The sequence below is a fragment of the Nerophis lumbriciformis genome, linkage group LG01 (assembly GCF_033978685.3).
Source record: "Nerophis lumbriciformis linkage group LG01, RoL_Nlum_v2.1, whole genome shotgun sequence".
NCBI classification, from domain to species: domain Eukaryota; kingdom Metazoa; phylum Chordata; class Actinopteri; order Syngnathiformes; family Syngnathidae; genus Nerophis; species Nerophis lumbriciformis.
In genome coordinates this window covers 70,027,180-70,047,271 of record NC_084548.2, presented here as the reverse complement: position 1 = coordinate 70,047,271, position 20,092 = coordinate 70,027,180, and the positions used below count along the sequence as shown (strand labels likewise).

Genomic DNA, 20,092 nt, shown 5'->3' with positions numbered 1-20,092 from the left:
TGTGGTATATTATTTATTTGTTATTTATTTATTCACTGTTGTGTATCGATCCGTTGTGGTGAAGAAGGAGCTGAGCCGGAAGGCAAAGCTCTCAATTTACCGGTCGATCTACGTTCCCATCCTCACCTATGGTCATGAGCTTTGGGTTATGACCGAAAGGACAAGATCACAGGTACAAGCGGCCGAAATGAGTTTCCTCCGCCGGGTGGCGGGGCTCTCCCTTAGAGATAGGGTGAGAAGCTCTGCCATCCGGGGGGAGCTCAAAGTAAAGCCGCTGCTCCTCCACATGGAGAGGAGCCAGATGAGGTGGTTCGGGCATCTGGTCAGGATGCCACCCAAACGCCTCCCTAGGGAGGTGTTTAGGGCACGTCCGACCGGTAGGAGGCCGCGGGGAAGACCCAGGACACGTTGGGAAGACTATGTCTCCCGGCTGGCCTGGGAACGCCTCGGGGTCCCACAGGAAGAGCTGGACGAAGTGGCTGGGGAGAGGGAAGTCTGGGCTTCCCTGCTTAGGCTGCTGCCCCCGCGACCCGACCTTGGATAAGCGGAAGAAGATGGATGGATGGATGGATGGATGGATGGATGGATGGATGGACTGTTGTGTTACAGAGAACATGGACATGGGATAAAATTGCCATGGTATTAAAAGGGTTCGGATTAAATAAGCTCAGCTTCTTCCTACTCCTTTTCTGGCGTGCTGTTATGAAACAACTGGAAATATGTGGCGCAACTGAAACTGAAACTGAATTGTGGTGTTGTTGTTTTTTATAAGGTCCACATTGAATTGATCTAATATATCTTGATTGATATTATTATTATTGGATCCAGATTTCATTATATTTGAATAGTTATTAGTTTATTGTATGTACAAGTAGGTACTTCACATAAAAGTAGTTCCTGGAAATGATCAGAAATATGGTCAGTTGAAAATGTGTGTGTAAGGAAACTCAAAGCGAAAGTGAAAGTGCTCGTGTGATTGGCTCCTCCTCCCCTTCTTATAAAACAAGCCCTTGTCGTTAGTCAGCAGTTTGGACAAGACACTAAGTTGTATTCCCAGCCTGACGATGAAGAAGACACTAATAGTGATATTTATTCAGATGTGGACACTGGCGGTGAGTTCACTGTTGTCTCTTTTACTAACGCAAACTACGACATCGTATCAGCAGGTTGCTTTTTTTTTTTTTTTTTTTTTTTTTTTTTTAAAGAAACATGCCAGCGAGTAGAATGCGTTGTTCGTGATGGTTGACCAGCGTTTACGTTCACCTTCATTTACACAAATGTTATTTTCGATTTTGTAGTTCTAGATGAGGTGGCGACTTGTCCAGGGTGTACCCCGCCTTCCGCCCGATTGTAGCTGAAATAGGCTCCAGCGCCCCCCGCGACCCCAAAGGGAATAAGCAGTAGAAAATGGATGGATGGATGGATAGATTGGAGGGACTTGGGTGTGGCAACCGAACTAATATACTTGTAAACTCTGCATATTTATGTTGAACATCTTTTCACGAATCAAAATGACTTTATATGAAACCAAAATGACCAGCGATTGTTAGTTTAGGGTAATCTAGAGTTATGTTTTTTTAACTAGATGGTTAAAAAAAAAGAAAAAGGAATAACTTACCTGTGCGGTGTGCAACTGTTGCCTTTCACACAACATGAACGGTCATTATGGCAATTTTGGTCTCATGTCAAGTATGTGCTTCGGCTCAATAAACACACATTTATACAGTATGACTGTGCATTTATATATCTGATAGTGTGTTAGTTAGCTGCTTTAACATTCTAAATATTTGTTAGCAGCGTGGCTAGTTAACGAAGCTATTGATTAGCGAGCTAGCTTCTTAATTTAAGCTAGCCTACAACTGTATGAATATTCGGTATATTTATGCAATATATCAATATTTTTCTGCTGTTATTTAGCTTATCTATCTATGTGTTAGCTACTTAATTCGCTTGTCGACTTAACCTACACGTTCATGTGTGTTTATATATGTATGCTTTGTTAGCTATTGATTAGCGAGCTAGATTCTTAATTTAAGCTAGCCTACAACTGTATTAATATTCGATATATTTATGCAATACATCAATATTTTTCTGCTGTTATTTAGCTTATCTATCTATGTGTTAGCTACTTAGTTCGCTTGTCGACTTAACCTACACGTTAATGTGTGTTTATATATGTATGCTTTGTTAGCTAGGCTTCTTAGCCCTTCCTATAGAAATGTTAGCTGTGTAAATCCATCCATCCATCTTCTTCCGCTTATTCGAGGTTGGGTCGCGGGGGCAGCAGCCTAAGCAGGGAAGCCCAGACTTTCCTCTCCCCAGCCACTTTGTCCAGCTCTTCCCAGAGGATCCCGAGCATACTTGCCAACCTTGAGACCTTCGAATTCGTGAGATTGGGGGTGGGGGGTTGGTGGTAGCGGGGGGTGTATATTGTAGCCCGGAAGAGTTAAGGATGCAAGGGATTCTGGGTATTTGTTCTGTTGTGTTTATGTTGTGTTACGGTGCGGATGTAAAACGGCCTTCTTTCATCTCCGTAATATCGCTAAAATTCGTTCCATTTTGTCCACTAGCGACGCTGAGATCATTATTCATGCGTTCGTTACGTCTCGTCTCGATTACTGTAACGTATTATTTTCGGGTCTCCCTATGTCTAGCATTAAAAAATTACAGTTGGTACAAAATGCGGCTGCTAGACTTTTGACAAGAACAAGAAAGTTTGATCATATTACGCCTATACTGGCTCACCTGCACTGGCTTCCTGTGCACTTAAGATGCGACTTTAAGGTTTTACTACTTACGTATAAAATACTACACGGTCTAGCTCCAGCCTATCTTACCGATTGTATTGTACCATATGTCCCGGCAAGAAATCTGCGTTCAAAGAACTCCGGCTTATTAGTGATTCCCAGAGCCCAAAAAAAGTCTGCGGGCTGTAGAGCGTTTTCTATTCGGGCTCCAGCACTATGGAATGCCCTCCCGGTAACAATTAGAGATGCTACCTCAGTAGAAACATTTAAGTCCCATCTTAAAACTCATTTGTATACTCTAGCCTTTGAATAGCCCCCCTTTTTTAGACCAGTTGATCTGCCGTTTCTTTTCTTTTCTCCTCTGCTGCCCCCTATCCCTTGTGGAGGGGAAGACACACAGATCCGGTGGCCATGGATGGGGTGCTGGCTGTCCGGGGTCGGGACCCGGGGTGGACCGCTCGCCTGTATATTGGTTGGGAACATCTCTGCGCTGCTGACCCGTCTCCGCTCGGGATGGTTTCCTGCTGACCCCACTGTGGACTGGACTCTTACTGTTATGCTGGATCCACTATGGACTGGACTCTCACAATATTATGTTAGACCCACTCGACATCCATTGCATTCGGTCTCCCTAGAGGGGCGGGGTTACCCACATATGCGGTCCTCTCCAAGGTTTCTCATAGTCATTCACATCGACGTCCCACTGGGGTGAGTTTTTCCTTGCCCTTATGTGGGCTATACCGAGGATGTCGTTGTGGCTTGTGCAGCCCTTTGAGACACTTGTGATTTAGGGCTATATAAATAAACATTGATTGATTGATTGATTGATGTGTTTGTCATTCTTGTTTGGTGTGGGTTCACAGTGTGGCGCATATTTGTAACAGTGTTAAAGTTGTTTATACGGCCACCCTCAGTGTGACCTGTATGGCTGTTGATCAAGTATGTCTTGCAGTCACTTTCGTGTGTATGCAGAAGCCGCATACAACATGTGACTGGGCCGCCACGCTGTTCGTATGGTGAAAAAGCGGACGCGTGGACAGGTTGTAGAGGACGCTAAAGGCAGTAACATCATGGCACGCCCTTAATATTGTTGTCCGGGTGAAAATCGGGAGAATTGTTTCCCCAGGAGATATTCAGGAGGGGCTCTGAGATTCGGGAGTCTCCGGGAAAAATCGGGAGGGTTGGCAAGTATGATCCCGAGGCGTTCCCAGGCCAGCCGGGAGACATAGTCTATCCAACGTGTCCTGGGTCTTCCCCGTGGCCTCCTACCGGTCGGACGTGCCCTAACCACTTCCCTAGGGAGGCGTTCGGGTGGCATCCTGACCAGATGCCCGAACCACCTCATCTGGCTCCTCTCCATGTGGAGGAGCAGCGGCTTTACTTTGAGCCCTCTCCGGATGCCATAGCTTCTCACCCTATCTCTAAGGGAGAGCCCCGCCACCCGGCAGAGGAAACTAATTTCGGCCGCTTGTACCCGTGATCTTGTTCTTTCGGTCATAACCCAAAGCTCAAGACCATAGGTGAGGATGGGAACGTAGATCGACCGGTAAATTGAGAGCTTTGCCTTCCGGCTCAGCTCCTTCTTCACCACAACGGATCAATACAGCGTCAGCATTACTGAAGACGCCGCACCGATCCACCTGTCGATCTCACGATCCACTCTTCCCTCACTCGTGAATAAGACTCCGAGGTACTTGAACTCCTCCACTTGGGGCAGGGTCTCCTCGCCAACCCGGAGGTGGCACTCCACCCTTTTCCGGGCGAGAACCATGGACTCGGACTTGGAGGTGCCAATTCTCATCCCAGTCACTTCACACTCGGCTGCGAACCGATCCAGTGAGAGCTGAAGATCCTGGCCAGATGAAGCCATCAGGACCACATCATCTGCAAAAAGCAGAGACCTAATCCTGCAGCCACCAAACCGGATCCCATCAACGCCTTGACTGCGCCTAGAAATTCTGTCCATAAAAGTTATGAACAGAATGGGTGACAAAGGGCAGCCTTGGCGGAGTCCAACCCTCACTGGAAACTTGTCCGAATTACTGCCGGCAATGCGGACTAAGCTCTGACACTGATCGTACAGGGAGCGGACCGCCACAATCACAGTCCGATATCCCATACAGCTGTGTGAATATGGGGGAATTTTAAAATGAAACGAAAATACCCCTCAAGTGTTTTATTTCTATGATTATGTTTGTTGCTTTTTAGTTTTTTTTCCCTATTACTTTGTTTTAAAAGTGATTTGACCACAGCGCCCTGGGCTGGATCAGGTGGGGAACTGTCCTACTTGCCCCTAACGTAAAACAACCACATGATCCAACCCGACGATGTTGCTGTTATTTTAATGATGTTGCTGTCGTTTGTCGTTCAGGTGATGACCGCAGGGCAGCTTCAGTGCGACCCACAGATTCAGTACCAGAAAAACGGGCAATGCTGTCAAATGTGTCCACCAGGTAACACATTAGCATCTCAAACCTTTGTCATATTTTGCCCACACTAGTGTCATGTCTGTGTAATCATGTTTTGTCTTAGTCATGTTTTGTTTAGTTATTGGACTCTTTAGTTTCTGGCTTTTCACTCCCTTGTCTTGTTTCCATGATTACCCATTAGTTTCACCTGTTCCACGTTTGGACTCATTGTGCACTCTTGTTTATCACCATAGCAACCCATTAGTTTTCACCTGTCACGTCACGCACCTGTTTCACGTTTTGAGTCACGCACCTGTTTTCGTTAATCATGTCTGTAGTATTTAAGTTCAGTGTTTTCAGTTTGTCTTTCTGGTGACATCCCCGCATTTATGCTTCTGCACACTCTCCACACCCTTATGATCCTTGCTGCTCTTTTTTCATGCCGGTTCCATGCCAAGTAAGTTTTTGTTTATTAAGCCACAGTTAGTGTTTTTTGTTGTTCATAGTTTCTGCCTTTGTGCAAGTATTTGTTTTTATAGCCAAGTCGTTTCTCCGTCACTGTGCGCGCTTTTCGTTTGTACTTTTTTTTTGTAGTTATAGTGTTTAAATAAATCATGTATTCCCCTTCACGCCACATATGGTCCAAATCTTTTGCACCTCGGGAGAACAAACCACGCCATAGTCCAAGTCGTGACAGATGTCACCAGCAAGACAAACTGAAAACACTGAACTTAAATACTACAGACATGATTAACGAAAACAGGTGCGTGACTCAAAACGTGAAACAGGTGCGTGACGTGACAGGTGAAAACTAATGGGTTGCTATGGTGATAAACAAGAGTGCACAATGAGTCCAAACGTGGAACAGGTGAAACTAATGGGTAATCATGGAAACAAGACAAGGGAGTGAAAAGCCAGAAACTAAAAAGTCCAATAACTAAACAAAACATGACTAAGACAAAACATGATTACACAGACACGACAACCAGTGCAGAAGCCATTTTTGGTCCGCAGCTAGTTTTTTATTGGCTCTCAGCCTGTTCTTAAAATGAAAGCAGTTCATTATCAATGAGATACCGTTTTTTCCGGAGCATAGGGCGCACCGGATTATAAAGCGCACTGCCGATGAATGGTCTATTTTCAAGCTTTTTCCATATATAAGACACACTGGATTATAGGGCGCATTAAAGGAGTCGTATTATTTTTTAAATTTTCTAAATATAAAATACTTCCTTGTGGTCTACATAACATGTAATGGTGGTTCTTTGGTCAAAATGTTACATAGATTATGTTTTACAGATCATCTTCAAGTCACTTTCTGGCCGTCGCTTCCAGGTGCGCCGTTTTGTGGGCGGTCTTATTTACGTGGCTCACCTTCGGCAGCGTCTTCTCCCCGTCATCTTTGTTGTAGGGGTGTAGCGTGCAAGGACGGGAGTGGAAGAAGTGTCAAAAAATGGAGCTAACTGTTTTAATGACATTCAGACTTTACTTCAATCAATAACGGAGCAGCATCTCCTCATCCGGAAACAACAACAAATGTGTCCCGTGAAAAACTGTCCGACCGGAACTCTCCAATAACTAAAGTTCCTCGGGTGAATAATGTAAACTCACTACACCGGTATGTTTTAGCGCTTTCATGGCGAGTTCACTGACAGATATAAGTAAGAACTTTACACTAGTTTATATTAGAAATGGCAACAGCGGAGGATGAATGTCCCATAACAAGAAGATAGAGAAAAAGAAGAAGCTTATCGACTACGGCGTCGGAGCGGACTACAAAGGCGGGTGCACGCAATTTTTCAGGATTTATGCAGCTAGTTTTTTATTGGCCCTCAGCCTGTTCTTAAAATGAAAGCAATTCATTATCAATGAGATACCGTATTTTCCAGACCATAGGGCGCACCGGATTATAAGGCGCACTGCCGATGAATGGTCTATTTTTGAGATTTTTCCGTCTATAAAACGCACTTGATTATAGGGCGCATTAAAGGAGTCATATTATTATTTATTTTTTTCTGAATGTAAAAGACTTCCTTGTGGTCTACATAACATGTAATGGTGGTTCTTTGCTCAAAATGTTGCATAGATGATGTTTTACACATCATCTTCAAGTCGCTTTCTGACAGTCGCTTCCGGGTGAGCCGTTTTATTTACGTGGCTCACCTTCGGCAGCGTCTTTTCCCCGTCATCTTTGTTGTAGCGGTGTAGCGTGCAAGGACAGGAGTGGAAGAAGTGTCAAAAGATGGAGCTAACTGTTTTAATGACATTTACACTTTACTTCAATCAATCAATAACGGAGCAGCATCTCCTCATCCGGAAACAACAGCAAGGCCCGTGAAAAAACGTCCGACCGGAACACTCTTAATAACTAAAGTTCCTCGGGTGAATAATGTAAACTCACTACACCGGTATGTTTTAGCGCTTTCATGGTGAGTTTACTGACAGATATAAGTAAGAACCTTACATGACTTTATATTAGAAATGGCAACAGCGGAGGATGAATGTCCCATAACAAGAAGATAGAGAAAAAGAAGACGCTTATCGACTACGGCGTCGGAACGGACTACAAAGGCGGGTGCACGCAATTTTTCAGGATTTATGCAGCTAGTTTTTTATTGGCCCTCAGCCTGTTCTTAAAATGAAAGCAATTCATTATCAATGAGATACCGTATTTTCCGGACCATAGGGCCGATGAATTGTCTATTTTTGAGATTTTTCCGTATATAAAACGCACTGGATTATAGGGCGCATTAAAGGAGTCATATTATTATTATTATTTTTCTGAATGTAAAAGACTTCTTTGTGGTCTACATAACATGTAATGGTGGTTCTTTGGTCAAAATGTTGCATAGATGATGTTTTACAGATCATCTTCAAGTCGCTTTCTGACAGTCGCTTCCGGGTGAACCGTTTTATTTACGTGGCTCACCTTCGGCAGCGTCTTTTCCCCGTCATCTTTGTTGTAGCGGTGTAGCGTGCAAGGACGGGAGTGGAAGAAGTGTCAAAAGATGGAGCTAACTGTTTTAATGACATTTACACTTTACTTCAATCAATCAATAACGGAGCAGCATCTCCTCATCCGGAAACAACAACAAGGCCCGTGAAAAAACGTCCGACCGGAACACTCTAATAACTAAAGTTCCTCGGGTGAATAATGTAAACTCACTGCACCGGTATGTTTTAGCGCTTTCATGGTGAGTTTACTGACAGATACAAGTAAGAACTTTACATGACTTTATATTAGAAATGGCAACAGCGGAGGATGAATGTCCCATAACAAGAAGATAGAGAAAAAGAAGAAGCTTATCGACTCCGGAGTCGGAACGGACTACAAAGGCGGACGCGCACAATTTTTCAGGATTTATGCAGATCCCAAAAACAGATCAGCAGGTCCCCGAAGGTAAGAAAAGTTACTTTTGCATAATATTGCGAAATAAAACGCCAAATAATATGTCTTACCTTATACACACACCGTAATAATACTAGTATGTTTAATGCGCAGACAATGCATCAAGAGGTGTGGCTTCATAGCTTATCAAAGTCGTTCTAAAACATTTTGATAGATTTTTGAGCACCGTGTGTAATGTTCTATATTTTCAATGGAACATATAAAATGTTGGTGTCGTTTACTTGAGTCATATTCTACACGTATCTCTTATGTGCGACTGCCATCATATTGCAGTCTACACGTAGTACTTGGTTAGAATATTGCAGTGAAAGTGCAGTATTTTATAGAGAATGCGGCGGAACACAAAGAATCTTGGCAACTCGGACAGAGGCAGACCGGTGTCAGGTTCAAACACCGATGACATCTATGAAACAGACGAGAAGCAAGGAATCATGCGGAGACAGAGTTCAATTTGGCTCAATTGAGGAGACACGTTTTTTGGGCTGCACTCTAGTTACAGATCCAAACTACGTTCTAGAAGTCCAGCCCACGTGCTTCCTCTATTTATTTGGGAGGTCCCTGGTTACATCACTGAAGCTGTCGCTGAGGGAAGGGGGTACTCTCGACAGCTCCAGTTAGACACAATATATGATTATACAAGAAATGCAAATGTGTTGACGCTGGTGATATCGCCTTGTCTCTGCTCTGTCTGCGTCACGGCGGTTTTCGGCCTTGGCAGTCAGCAGGCCGTTCCTGGACACAGACACTGATGCGAAACTAGCTTGCAATCTTTTGGATTGCCAGCTTTGCACAGACAAATAAAAATACCACTTCAGCACAATTGATAATAACTATAGCAACGGCCCTTAAGCATAAGAGTTGTGTGATAATATATACATACAAACCCCGTTTCCATATGAGTTGGGAAATTGTGTTCGATGTAAATATAAACGGAATACAATGATTTGCAAATCCTTTTCAACCCATATTCAGTTGAATATGCTACAAAGACAACATATTTGATGTTCAAACTGATAAACATTTTTTTTTTTGCAAATAATCATTAACTTTAGAATTTGATGCCAGCAACACGTGACAAAGAAGTTGGGAAAGGTGGCAATAAATACTGATAAAGTTGAGGAATGCTCATCAAACACTTATTTGGAACATCCCACAGGTGTGCAGGCTAATTGGGAACAGGTGGGTGCCAAGATTGGGTATAAAAGTAGATTCCATGAAATGCTCAGTCATTCCCAAACAAGGATTGGGGCGATTGTCACCACTTTGTCAACAGATGCATGAGCAAATTGTTGAACAGTTTAAGAAAAACCTTTCTCAACCAGCTATTGCAAGGAATTTAGGGATTTCACCATCTACGGTCCGTAATATCATCAAAGGGTTCAGAGAATCTGGAGAAATCACTGCACGTAAGCAGCTAAGCCCGTGACCTTCGATCCCTCAGGCTGTACTGCATCAACAAGCGACATCAGTGTGTAAAGGATATCACCACATGCGCTCAGGAACACTTCAGAAACCCACTGTCAGTAACTACAGTTGGTCGCTACATCTGTAAGTGCAAGTTAAAACTCTCCTATGCAAGGCGTAAACCGTTTATCAACAACACCCAGAAACGCCGTCGGCTTCGCTGGGCCTGAGCTCATCTAAGATGGACTGATACAAAGTGGAAAAGTGTTCTGTGGTCTGACGAGTCCACATTTCAAATTGTTTTTGGAAACTGTGGACGTCGTGTCCTCCGGACCAAAGAGGAAAAGAACCATCCGGATTGTTATAGGCGCAAAGTGTAAAAGCCAGCATTTGTGATGGTATGGGGGTGTATTAGTGCCCAAGACATGGGTAACTTACACATCTGTGAAGGCGCGATTAATGCTGAAAGGTACATACAGGTTTTGGAGCAACATATGTTGCCATCCAAGCAACGTTACCATAGACGCCCCTGCTTATTTCAGCAAGACAATGCCAAGCCACGTGTTACATCAACGTGGCTTCTTAGTAAAAGAGTGCGGGTACTAGACTAGCCTGCCTGTAGTCCAGACCTGTCTCCCATTGAAAATGTGTGGCGCATTATGAAGCCTAAAATAGCACAACAGAGAGCCCCGGACTGTTGAACAACTTAAGCTGTACATCAACCAAGAATGGGAAAGAATTCCACCTGAGAAACTTAAAAAATGTGTCTCCTCAGTTCCCATACGTTTACTGAGTGTTGTTAAAAGGAAAGGCCATGTAACACAGTGGTGAACATGCCCTTTCCCAACTACTTTGGCACATGTTGCAGCCATGAAATTCTAAGTTAATTATTATTTGTCTTTGTAGCATATTCAACTGAATATGGGTTGAAAAGAATTTGCAAATCAACGTATTCCGTTTATATTTACATCTAACACAATTTCCCAACTCATATGGAAACGGGGTTTGTAATTATTCTAACACTGGTCAATGTATGAAGACAGTTAAAAATGGCCGCAAACAGACTTATTTAAGCTTTTCAACCAGTTATTACGTCTAAGAGCTAAAATGTCACCTTTAACCTGACTTTGCGTGTTTTCAGGCACCAGCATGTCGTCCTTCAGCGCGTGCACAGAGCCTCTTTGCCTCGACTGCGACGAGGACGAGTATCAGGACGCGTTCACCACAGAGGCCAAGTGTAAACGTCAGCCGTACTGCGACCCGAGTGAGACCTCATCACATCCAGTCGGTCACGTCTTTGATTCGTGATGACGACGCTCAGCTCCAGTCTGTTTTTTTTTCTTTTTCTGGCAGACAAAAACTTTGAGTTCGTGAAGCAGGCGAGCAAAAAGCAAAAAAGCGTGTGCATGTGTCAACGCGGGTTCCACTGCTCCAGTGGCGCCTGCCTCACCTGCGTGCCCCACAGGCCTTGTGAGCCCGGATGGGGGGCGATAGTTCAAGGTAATCTTGCGCCAGTCTTCACTCCTCATCGTCAAAGCTGATTTTTTTTTTTCCTCTGCCGTCAGGGAATCAAACCCACGACACAGTGTGCCACAAATGCCCCCAAGGATCTTTTTCCGACGAGAGCTTGTGGGACGCCGACTGCGCGCTCTGGACCAAGTAAGGACTGCAAGTTTGGACACTTTCAAATGTCTTCTCACACTGTCACAACATAAATGAACCACTGTTGATGTTAATACTTAAAAACTTACAACCGAAAGACACCTTACGATTAGATACTTAAAGGCGCTTTTTATTTTTATTTTTTCTAGATGTGTTTAGTTCTTTCATCTGTATTTTATCATCTTTTGCTGTTAAAAATAAATTAAATTTAGAAATGGACAATTTTTCAGGATATAAAGTTAAAAACATTTTTATTTTTGTATACAATTTTTTTTTAATTATTATTTTTTTTAATTTGTCCTTTCTAATCCATTTTCTACTGCTTGTTACTCTCAATGTCTCCTAGCTACTCAGGCAAATCATATTGTTTAAAAGTGCTTTTTCCCATCGATAACATGACATCATCGCGCCTACGCCGCAGTGTCGGGCAAGCGGGCGGCAAGTGCGCACTCTTTCAGTCAATTAGTAATATATATACATATATATATATATATATATATATATATATATATATATATATATATATATATATATATATATATATATATATATATATATATACACATATACATACATACAGTATATACATATATTTACATACATATATACATATATTTACATACCTACATGCATATATACATATATTTACATACCTACATACATAAATTAGATAGATTTAGATTTATTGGTCCCCGTGGGGAAATTCATTTTCACTGACCGTACATTTAAACAATAGACATTACACATTAAGGACAAAAATAGCAAAAAGACATCATACATGACCAACACATTTACAGGCTTGTCACACAGGTCGGCCGGGCCTGCTGTTTAGGGCGGCATACATACATATACATATATATATACTGTATATATACACACACATATACACATGTACATATATGTATATATATATACTGTATATACATATATGTATATATGTATTTATTTTTTTATACATACATATATATACTGTATATATACAGCCCGTTCCACAGTCAAATTTTTTAACCCAATGCGGCCCCCGAGTCAAACTGTTTGGGGACCCCTGGTCTAGAAAAAAAATGTTTGTTAAATATTAAAAAAACAATTTTATGTCAAATAAGGGTGGGCTCAAAACGGTCTATATCGATAATTATTGATATGTTTTATGACCTATCGAAAATAAGGACCAGGAGAAAAATGTATTAAACGTAAAAAAAAAATATTTGAAATGTAACCGTCCTCTGATTATAATCCCCTCAGCTATCAAGGCAGAAAGAAAGGCAATGTCAACACAAACATGGAAAACAATCCATGAAAACCAAATTCTAAAATCACATTGAACACTTAACAAAAAGTGATAATTAAGGAATATGTAAGAAATGTTTAATAACGTGTAACAAAATAGTGCAAAGTGTGAAAATGAAAACAGAGAAGCCTGAGAAGAACTAGTTTCTGATGGTTTAGTGCAGGGGTCCCCAAACTTTTTGACTCGTGGGCCGCATTGGGTTAAAAAAAATTGGCCGGGGGTCGGGCTGTGTATATATATATATGTATATATATATATATATATATATATATATATATATATATATATATATATATATATATATATATATATATTGTATTTTTAATCCGTTTTGACATTTAACATTGTCACGTTATCGATGGGAAAATTAATTTTTGGACAATATGATTTGCCTGAGTGGCTAGGAGACACCGAGAGTAACCAGCGGTAGAAACTGGATTAGAAAGGAAAGATTTAAAAAAATAATAATAATAATTAAAATAAACTTTTTTTTTTAACTTGGGACTTCCCGTGGGCCGGATTTTGGATGCTGGGGGGCCGGATCCGGCCCGCGGTCCGTAGTTTGGGGACCCCTGGTTTAGTGCCAAGCTGTTACAGCTGTGCTCTAAAGGGTGAGCATGGTGTGGTATTACCGGTCTTGGTGGCGACGAGCGCCTTGTATAATTTAGTCATAACTTTGGTCGGTTTGAAAAAATCCCCAAAACTGCCATACTGTCGAGGTGACTTTTCCTGTTTTATCCACAATCTATTCGCCCTCTGCAGCACTCGTTTTTACTTTCTCTTCTCACTCCATGCAAAGAATCAACCGCAACAAGATGGCGTAACCAAACATCATAGTTCATACTGTTACCCGATTGGCTGATAGCGTGTCACTCCCATTGATCGGTGATCACTTCCTGCGTTGCTCGGTTACCAGAGAGCAAGTGCCTTTGTTCATGCAACCAACCTTGCTTTGCAACTTCCTCTTTCCTCTGACAAAGAAGCATTTTTTTTGCATTTGATATTGATATCGTTTTATTGCCCAGCCCCAACGTGAAAAGTGAATTTCATAGGAAAATACGCATATTTTAAAAATGTGTTTATTATTTTTTAAAAGGGAACATTATCACCAGACCTATGTAAGCGTCAATATATACCTTGATGTTGCAGAAAAAAGACCATATATTTTTTTAACCGATTTCCGAACTCTAAATGGGTGAATTTTGGCGAATTAAACGCCTTTCTAATATTCGCTCTCGGAGCGATGACGTCACAACGTGGCGTCACAACGTGGCGTCACATCGGGAAGCAATCCGCCATTTTCTCAAACACAGAGTCAAATCAGCTCTGTTATTTTCCGTTTTTTCGACTGTTTTCCGTACCTTGGAGACATCATGCCTCGTCGGTGTGTTGTCGGAGGGTGTAACAACACGAACAGGGACGGATTCAAGTTGCACCAGTGGCCCAAAGATGCGAAAGTGGCAAGAAATTGGACGTTTGTTCCGCACACTTTACCGACGAAAGCTATGCTACGACAGAGATGGCAAGAATGTGTGGATATCCTGCGACACTCAAAGCAGATGCATTTCCAACCATAAAATCAAAGAAATCTGCCGCCAGACCCCCATTGAATCTGCCGGAGTGTGTGAGCAATTCAGGGACAAAGGACCTCGGTAGCACGGCAAGCAATGGCGGCAGTTTGTTCCCGCAGACGAGCGAGCTAAACCCCCTATCGACCCTAGCTTCCCTGGCCTGCTGACATCAACTCCAAAACTGGACAGATCAGCTTTCAGGAAAAGAGCGCGGATGAGGGTATGTCTACAGAATATATTAATTGATGAAAATTGGGCTGTCTGCACTCTCAAAGTGCATGTTGTTGCCAAATGTATTTCATATGCTGTAAACCTAGTTCATAGTTGTTAGTTTCCTTTAATGCCAAACAAACACATACCAATCGTTGGTTAGAAGGCGATCGCCGAATTCGTCCTCGCTTTCTCCCGTGTCGCTGGCTGTCGTGTCGTTTTCGTCGGTTTCGCTTGCATACGGTTCAAACCGATATGGCTCAATAGCTTCAGTTTCTTCTTCAATTTCGTTTTCGCTACCTGCCTCCACACTACAACCATCCGTTTCAATACATTCGTGATCTGTTGAATCGCTGAAATCCGAGTCTAAATCCGAGCTAATGTCGCTATAGCTTGCTGTTCTTTCCGCCATGTTTGTTTGTGTTGGCTTCACTATGTGACGTCACAGGAAAATGGACGGGTGTTTATAACGATGGTTAAAATCAGGCACTTTGAAGCTTTTTTTAGGGATATTGCGTGATGGGTAAAATTTTGAAAAAAAACTTCGAAAAATATAATAAGCCACTGGGAACTGATTTTTAATGGTTTTAAGCATTCTGAAATTGTGATAATGTTCCCCTTTAACGATTTTTCTTTTAAAGATTGGGAAAAAAGTTGTATTTGAGTTTTTTTAATTTATCATTTATTTTATCTGTTATTAAATTACTTTTTCTTGATTCAATATATATGTATGTCATACTTGCCAACCCTCCCGGATTTTCCGGGAGACTCCCGAAATTCAGCGCCTCTCCCGAAAACCTCCCGGGACAAATTTTCTCCCGAAAATCTCCCGAAATTCAGGCGGAGCTGGAAGCCACGCCCCCTCCAGCTCCGTGCTGACCTGAGTGACGTATCAACAGCCTGTATTCACGTCCGCTTTCCCACAACACACGTTATAACTGTAGAATGATCGAGGGCGAGTTCTTGGTTTCTTATGTGGGTTTATTGTTAGGCAGTTTCATTAACGTCCTCCCAGCGCGGTAACAACACACAACAACAGCAGTCATGTTTTATTCTACCGTAAAGCAGTTCGTCTGCCGTAAACAGCAATGTTGTTGTAATATATTGAGTTGGAGGCAATAAACAGGCGAGGTGATGAAGTACGTCTCTTTACTGTAGACTTCAGAACAGACTCAACACATTTGACGTCAGGTGCGCAACACCACGTAAATCGTTGGCCAACCAAAAAGTAACCCCAGTACGCTATAGCCAACATTCACCAGGAGATGGCAACAGACAAACATAGATCACTCTATAACATGCCTCCCCTTTTAGAAATGGAGAAGTTCCTCAAAATAAATAAACAACCCAACCAAAAAATGCAGCAGCTCAATTAAAAAACTGCACTTAAGCCACATTCTTTTTTTTTTTTTTAGTACTGAATTCTTAACCCTCATTTTTAAACAATAACATGCTTATTATACAAACAGTATTTGTACACCTTTAACACAGATTTTTATACTGTCTTCAGAGATTCCGTTTTTTTGGTGGTACTCGAAACCTTTCTGGGTACCTGCGAAAGGGTGTTCAGCATGGTTAGAAAAATAGTGACAGAGAATAGAACAAGGATGGACAATTCAACCATTAACTCAACAATGAGTAGATGAGTGTTATGTGTGTGTATATGTGTAAATAAATGAACACTGAAATTCAAGTATTTCTTTTATTTATATATATATCCATCCATCCATTTTCTACCGCTTATTCCCTTTGGGGTTGCGGGGGGCGCTGGAGCCTATCTCAGCTACAATCGGGCGGAAGGCGGGGTACACCCTGGACAAGTCGCCACCTCATCGCAGGGCCAACACAGATAGACAGACAACATTCACACTCACATCCACACACTAGGGCCAATTTAGTGTTGCCAATCAACTTATCCCCAGGTGCATGTCTTATATTTTTATATATATATATATATAATAAAATAATTATATGTATAGCTAGAATTTACTGAAAGTCAAGTATTTCATATATATATATGTATATATATATATATATATATATTTATATATATATATATATACATATATATATATGAAATACTTGGTGAATTCTAGCTGTAAATATACTCCTCCCCTCTTAGCCACGCCCCCCACCCCCCACCTCCCGAAATCGGAGGTCTCAAGGTTGGCAAGTATGATGTATGTACAGTATATACAGTATGTATGTGTTAAATTGCAACTTAAATGTGGAATTATTATTTTGGATTTTAAAATTTTCATGAAAAAAGTCATGATTTAAATGTGTTTATTTAGTTTTATGTTTTAGTCCAACAAAATGCTGGCCACATCATTAAGTTAACATTTTCAGATAAAAAGAGTCCTGGACAAAACCTTGGTTACATTGCCCCCTAGTGGAGGATGACTTAGTTTGGTGTAAGCTGGGTATAGAATTAAATGCAGTAGGAGTAGCTGAACGGTGTGTACTTTTCTGTAATGTTTGTATTTAAACACACAAAAAACATGACGAGTCCTCACTTTCTGCAGGTGCGAGAGCGGTTACCACGTCGGGCGGAGCGGGTCGGACAAATCGGACGTGGTTTGCGGTGAGTGTTCTTTCAACCCACAGCTCCTCTCCGCCGTGAGACGTGTCATTCGGTGTGGTTTCTGTGGGATCTTCACCTTCACCCACACGCTGCATGTTTCTGCTGTCTTTTCTCACTCTGAAGTTTATTTGCTGGTTCCATGCTGCATTTTCCTACATGTTGTAGATATTTACAGTAGGTACACTCTTTATTCAGAGGGTTATTTTGTATTGCAGAGAAAAGCCGGGGTCCACATGTCGCCATCGCCATCGTCTTTTTACTTGTGGTCTTTGTCGGCCTCATAGCTGCAATCGTGGTCTGTCTCTCAAGAGGTACACCTTTTAATTCTTTACACTCATTTGTTATTCAACGAAGTAAAAATCCTGTTGATATTTTTTAAAAAACTCCTTTTCAAGGGTGTCATGGCCATGAAGCAGCAAATTTACACATCAAATTACATTTGTAATCACAATACACATTAAAATGACAGGATGGACATCAAGTAAAACTGCACTCAGTGTAGATTTAAAAGCATTCAAGGATAAAAATGTAGTCAACTTCCAGTTTATTTGTTGAGTGTTCCAAGCATAAGGAGCTGTATAGACAAAAGCTTTTTTCCCCAGCTCTGTGCGAGCAAAAGGGACGGGGAGCAACAGCTGATTGTTGGATCTCAGTGTGTAACAGTCCGCTCTTCCTTGTGTAATCAATGTACAGATTAGGGTTGTCTCGATACCAAGATTTTGGGACCCAATTTTTTCCACCAAACAATTCAACTTTTAAGGAAAATGTTTTATTTTATTTTAAATGTTTATACCTTCCATCCATCCATCCATCTTCTTCCGCTTATCCGAGGTCAGGTCGCGGGGGCAGCAGCCTAAGCAGGGAAGCCCAGACTTCCCTCTCCCCAGCCACTTCGTCCAGCTCCTCCCGGGGGATCCCGAGGCGTTCCCAGGCCAGCCGGGAGACATAGTCTTCCCAACGTGTCCTGGGTCTTCCCCGTGGCCTCCTACCGGTCGGACGTGCCCTAAACACCTCCCGAGGGAGGCGATCGGGTGGCATCCTGACCAGATGCCCGAACCACCTCATCTGGCTCCTCTCGATGTGGAGGAGCAGCGGCTTTACTTTGAGCTCCCCCTGGATGACAGAGCTTCTCACCCTATCTCTAAGGGAGAGCCCTGCCACCCGGCGGAGGAAACTCATTTCGGCCGCTTGTACCCGTGATCTTGTCCTTTCGGTCATAACCCAAAGCTCATGACCATAGGTGAGGATGGGAACGTAGATTGACCGGTAAATTGAGAGCTTTGCCTTCCGGCTCAGCTCCTTCTTCACCACAACGGATCGATACAGCGTCCGCATTACTGAAGATGCCGCACCGATCCGCCTGTTGATCTCACGATCCACTCTTCCCTCACTCGCGAACAAGACTCCGAGGTACTTGTTTATAACTTTTCAAAAAAAAAAAGGTTTTCCAAGGAAAATTCTAGTATTCCAGAAAATTGTCAGTGTTACATTAGTTAGACGCGTTGTCCAAAAATGTAACATTGAAAAATAGGTCTCTTGAGATGACACACAAACAGACTCACTGGGCAATTCGTAGCTGCCGCGACCCAGACCTGAACCAGGGTTGCTGTAGCCACAATGCAGAGTACTAACACCTATACGATCACAGGTGTCAACTATTTTTTCTACTGCAAGTTTGCCTCCAACACCTCTGGTTTCAGGTTAAAATGCCAAAGCCTCCCGGGCTTGCCAGGAGTAGAGGCTAGAATTTTCTGATCCATAGTCAGATACTTTGTCCCATGCGCCACTTGCAATTTGAACAGCAAATCGGGAGCACGAGGCTGTACTGTAGCTTTTCTTTGTTATTCCACTTAACAACATGATGACAAAAAAGAAATATTTTTAAATAACACACAAAAAGACCAACTGCAAGATACCTGGTTGCTGTGACCCGGATTCGAACCGGGGTTCCTGCGGCCACAACGCAGAGTACTAACCACTATACGATCACAGCTGTTGACTGTGCGTGCTACAGCAAATTAACCTACGGAACTTTGACTTCGGGTTAAAATACAAAAGTTTGTCGAGCTAGCCAGGAGTCGAACCTAGAATCTTCTGATCCGTAGTCAGACGCGTTATCCATTGCGCCACAAGCCCTTGTTTGTGCCATTATGTCGAATAACACTGGACGCGTGGATTGTTGACTCCGGCAAAAGGGGTTAAACACTGACTATGCAGTGACCATGAAGGAATTTAAACTCACTGAAAAGAAACATGACTGCCCCATGTGAGGATCGAGCTAATGGCACTAGGGATTTTGAATAGTAGGCAAAATTCCCCCCAAAAATGACAAATCCTCTTTGAACAGTGACAATGAAGGGATTCCAACCCGCTAAAACAAAAAACATATGCCCCGTGTGAGAATTGAACTCACGACCTTCAGATTATGAGACTGACGCGCTACCTACTGCGCTAATGAGGTAACAACAGTTCCCTTAGTACTAACAACTTAGTACCAACACCTATACGATCACAGGTGTCAACCAATTTTTTCTTCAGCAAGTTTACCTCCAACACCTCTGGTTTCAGGTTAAATTGCCAAAGCCTCCCGGGCTTGCCAGGAGTAGAGGCTAGAAATTTCTGATCCATAGTCAGATACTTTTTCCCATGCGCCACTTGCAATTTGAACAACAAATCGGGAGCACGAGGCTGTACTGTAGCTTTTCTTTGTTATTCCACTTAACAACATGATGACAAAAAATAAATATTTTTAGATAACACTCAAAAATACCCACTGCAATATACCTGGTTGCTGTGACCCGGATTCGAA

General features: G+C 42.4%; 1 protein-coding gene and 3 non-coding genes across 4 annotated transcripts in view; 1 reads left to right on the top strand and 3 right to left on the bottom strand.

The window, feature by feature from the left end:
- Positions 1 to 980: 980 nt before the first annotated feature.
- The window catches only part of cd40 (CD40 molecule, TNF receptor superfamily member 5), an 89,019-nt gene continuing 69,907 nt past the window's right edge, over positions 981 to 20,092 (top strand). Inside the window, exons 1-7 of the mRNA XM_061925273.1 lie at positions 981 to 1,112; positions 5,119 to 5,200; positions 11,110 to 11,232; positions 11,322 to 11,468; positions 11,534 to 11,627; positions 17,225 to 17,283; positions 17,499 to 17,594. Of these exons, the coding sequence (XP_061781257.1) occupies positions 1,065 to 1,112; positions 5,119 to 5,200; positions 11,110 to 11,232; positions 11,322 to 11,468; positions 11,534 to 11,627; positions 17,225 to 17,283; positions 17,499 to 17,594 (649 nt within the window). The 5' untranslated portion in view covers positions 981 to 1,064. The remainder of the gene's footprint in view (positions 1,113 to 5,118; positions 5,201 to 11,109; positions 11,233 to 11,321; positions 11,469 to 11,533; positions 11,628 to 17,224; positions 17,284 to 17,498; positions 17,595 to 20,092) is intronic.
- On the bottom strand, positions 19,205 to 19,276 carry trnah-gug (transfer RNA histidin (anticodon GUG)). Its single transcript has one exon. It is a non-coding gene; the product is annotated as a tRNA-His (tRNA).
- trnar-acg (transfer RNA arginine (anticodon ACG)) lies at positions 19,347 to 19,419 on the bottom strand. Its single transcript has one exon. It is a non-coding gene; the product is annotated as a tRNA-Arg (tRNA).
- Positions 19,672 to 19,744, bottom strand: trnam-cau (transfer RNA methionine (anticodon CAU)). The gene has a single exon. It is a non-coding gene; the product is annotated as a tRNA-Met (tRNA).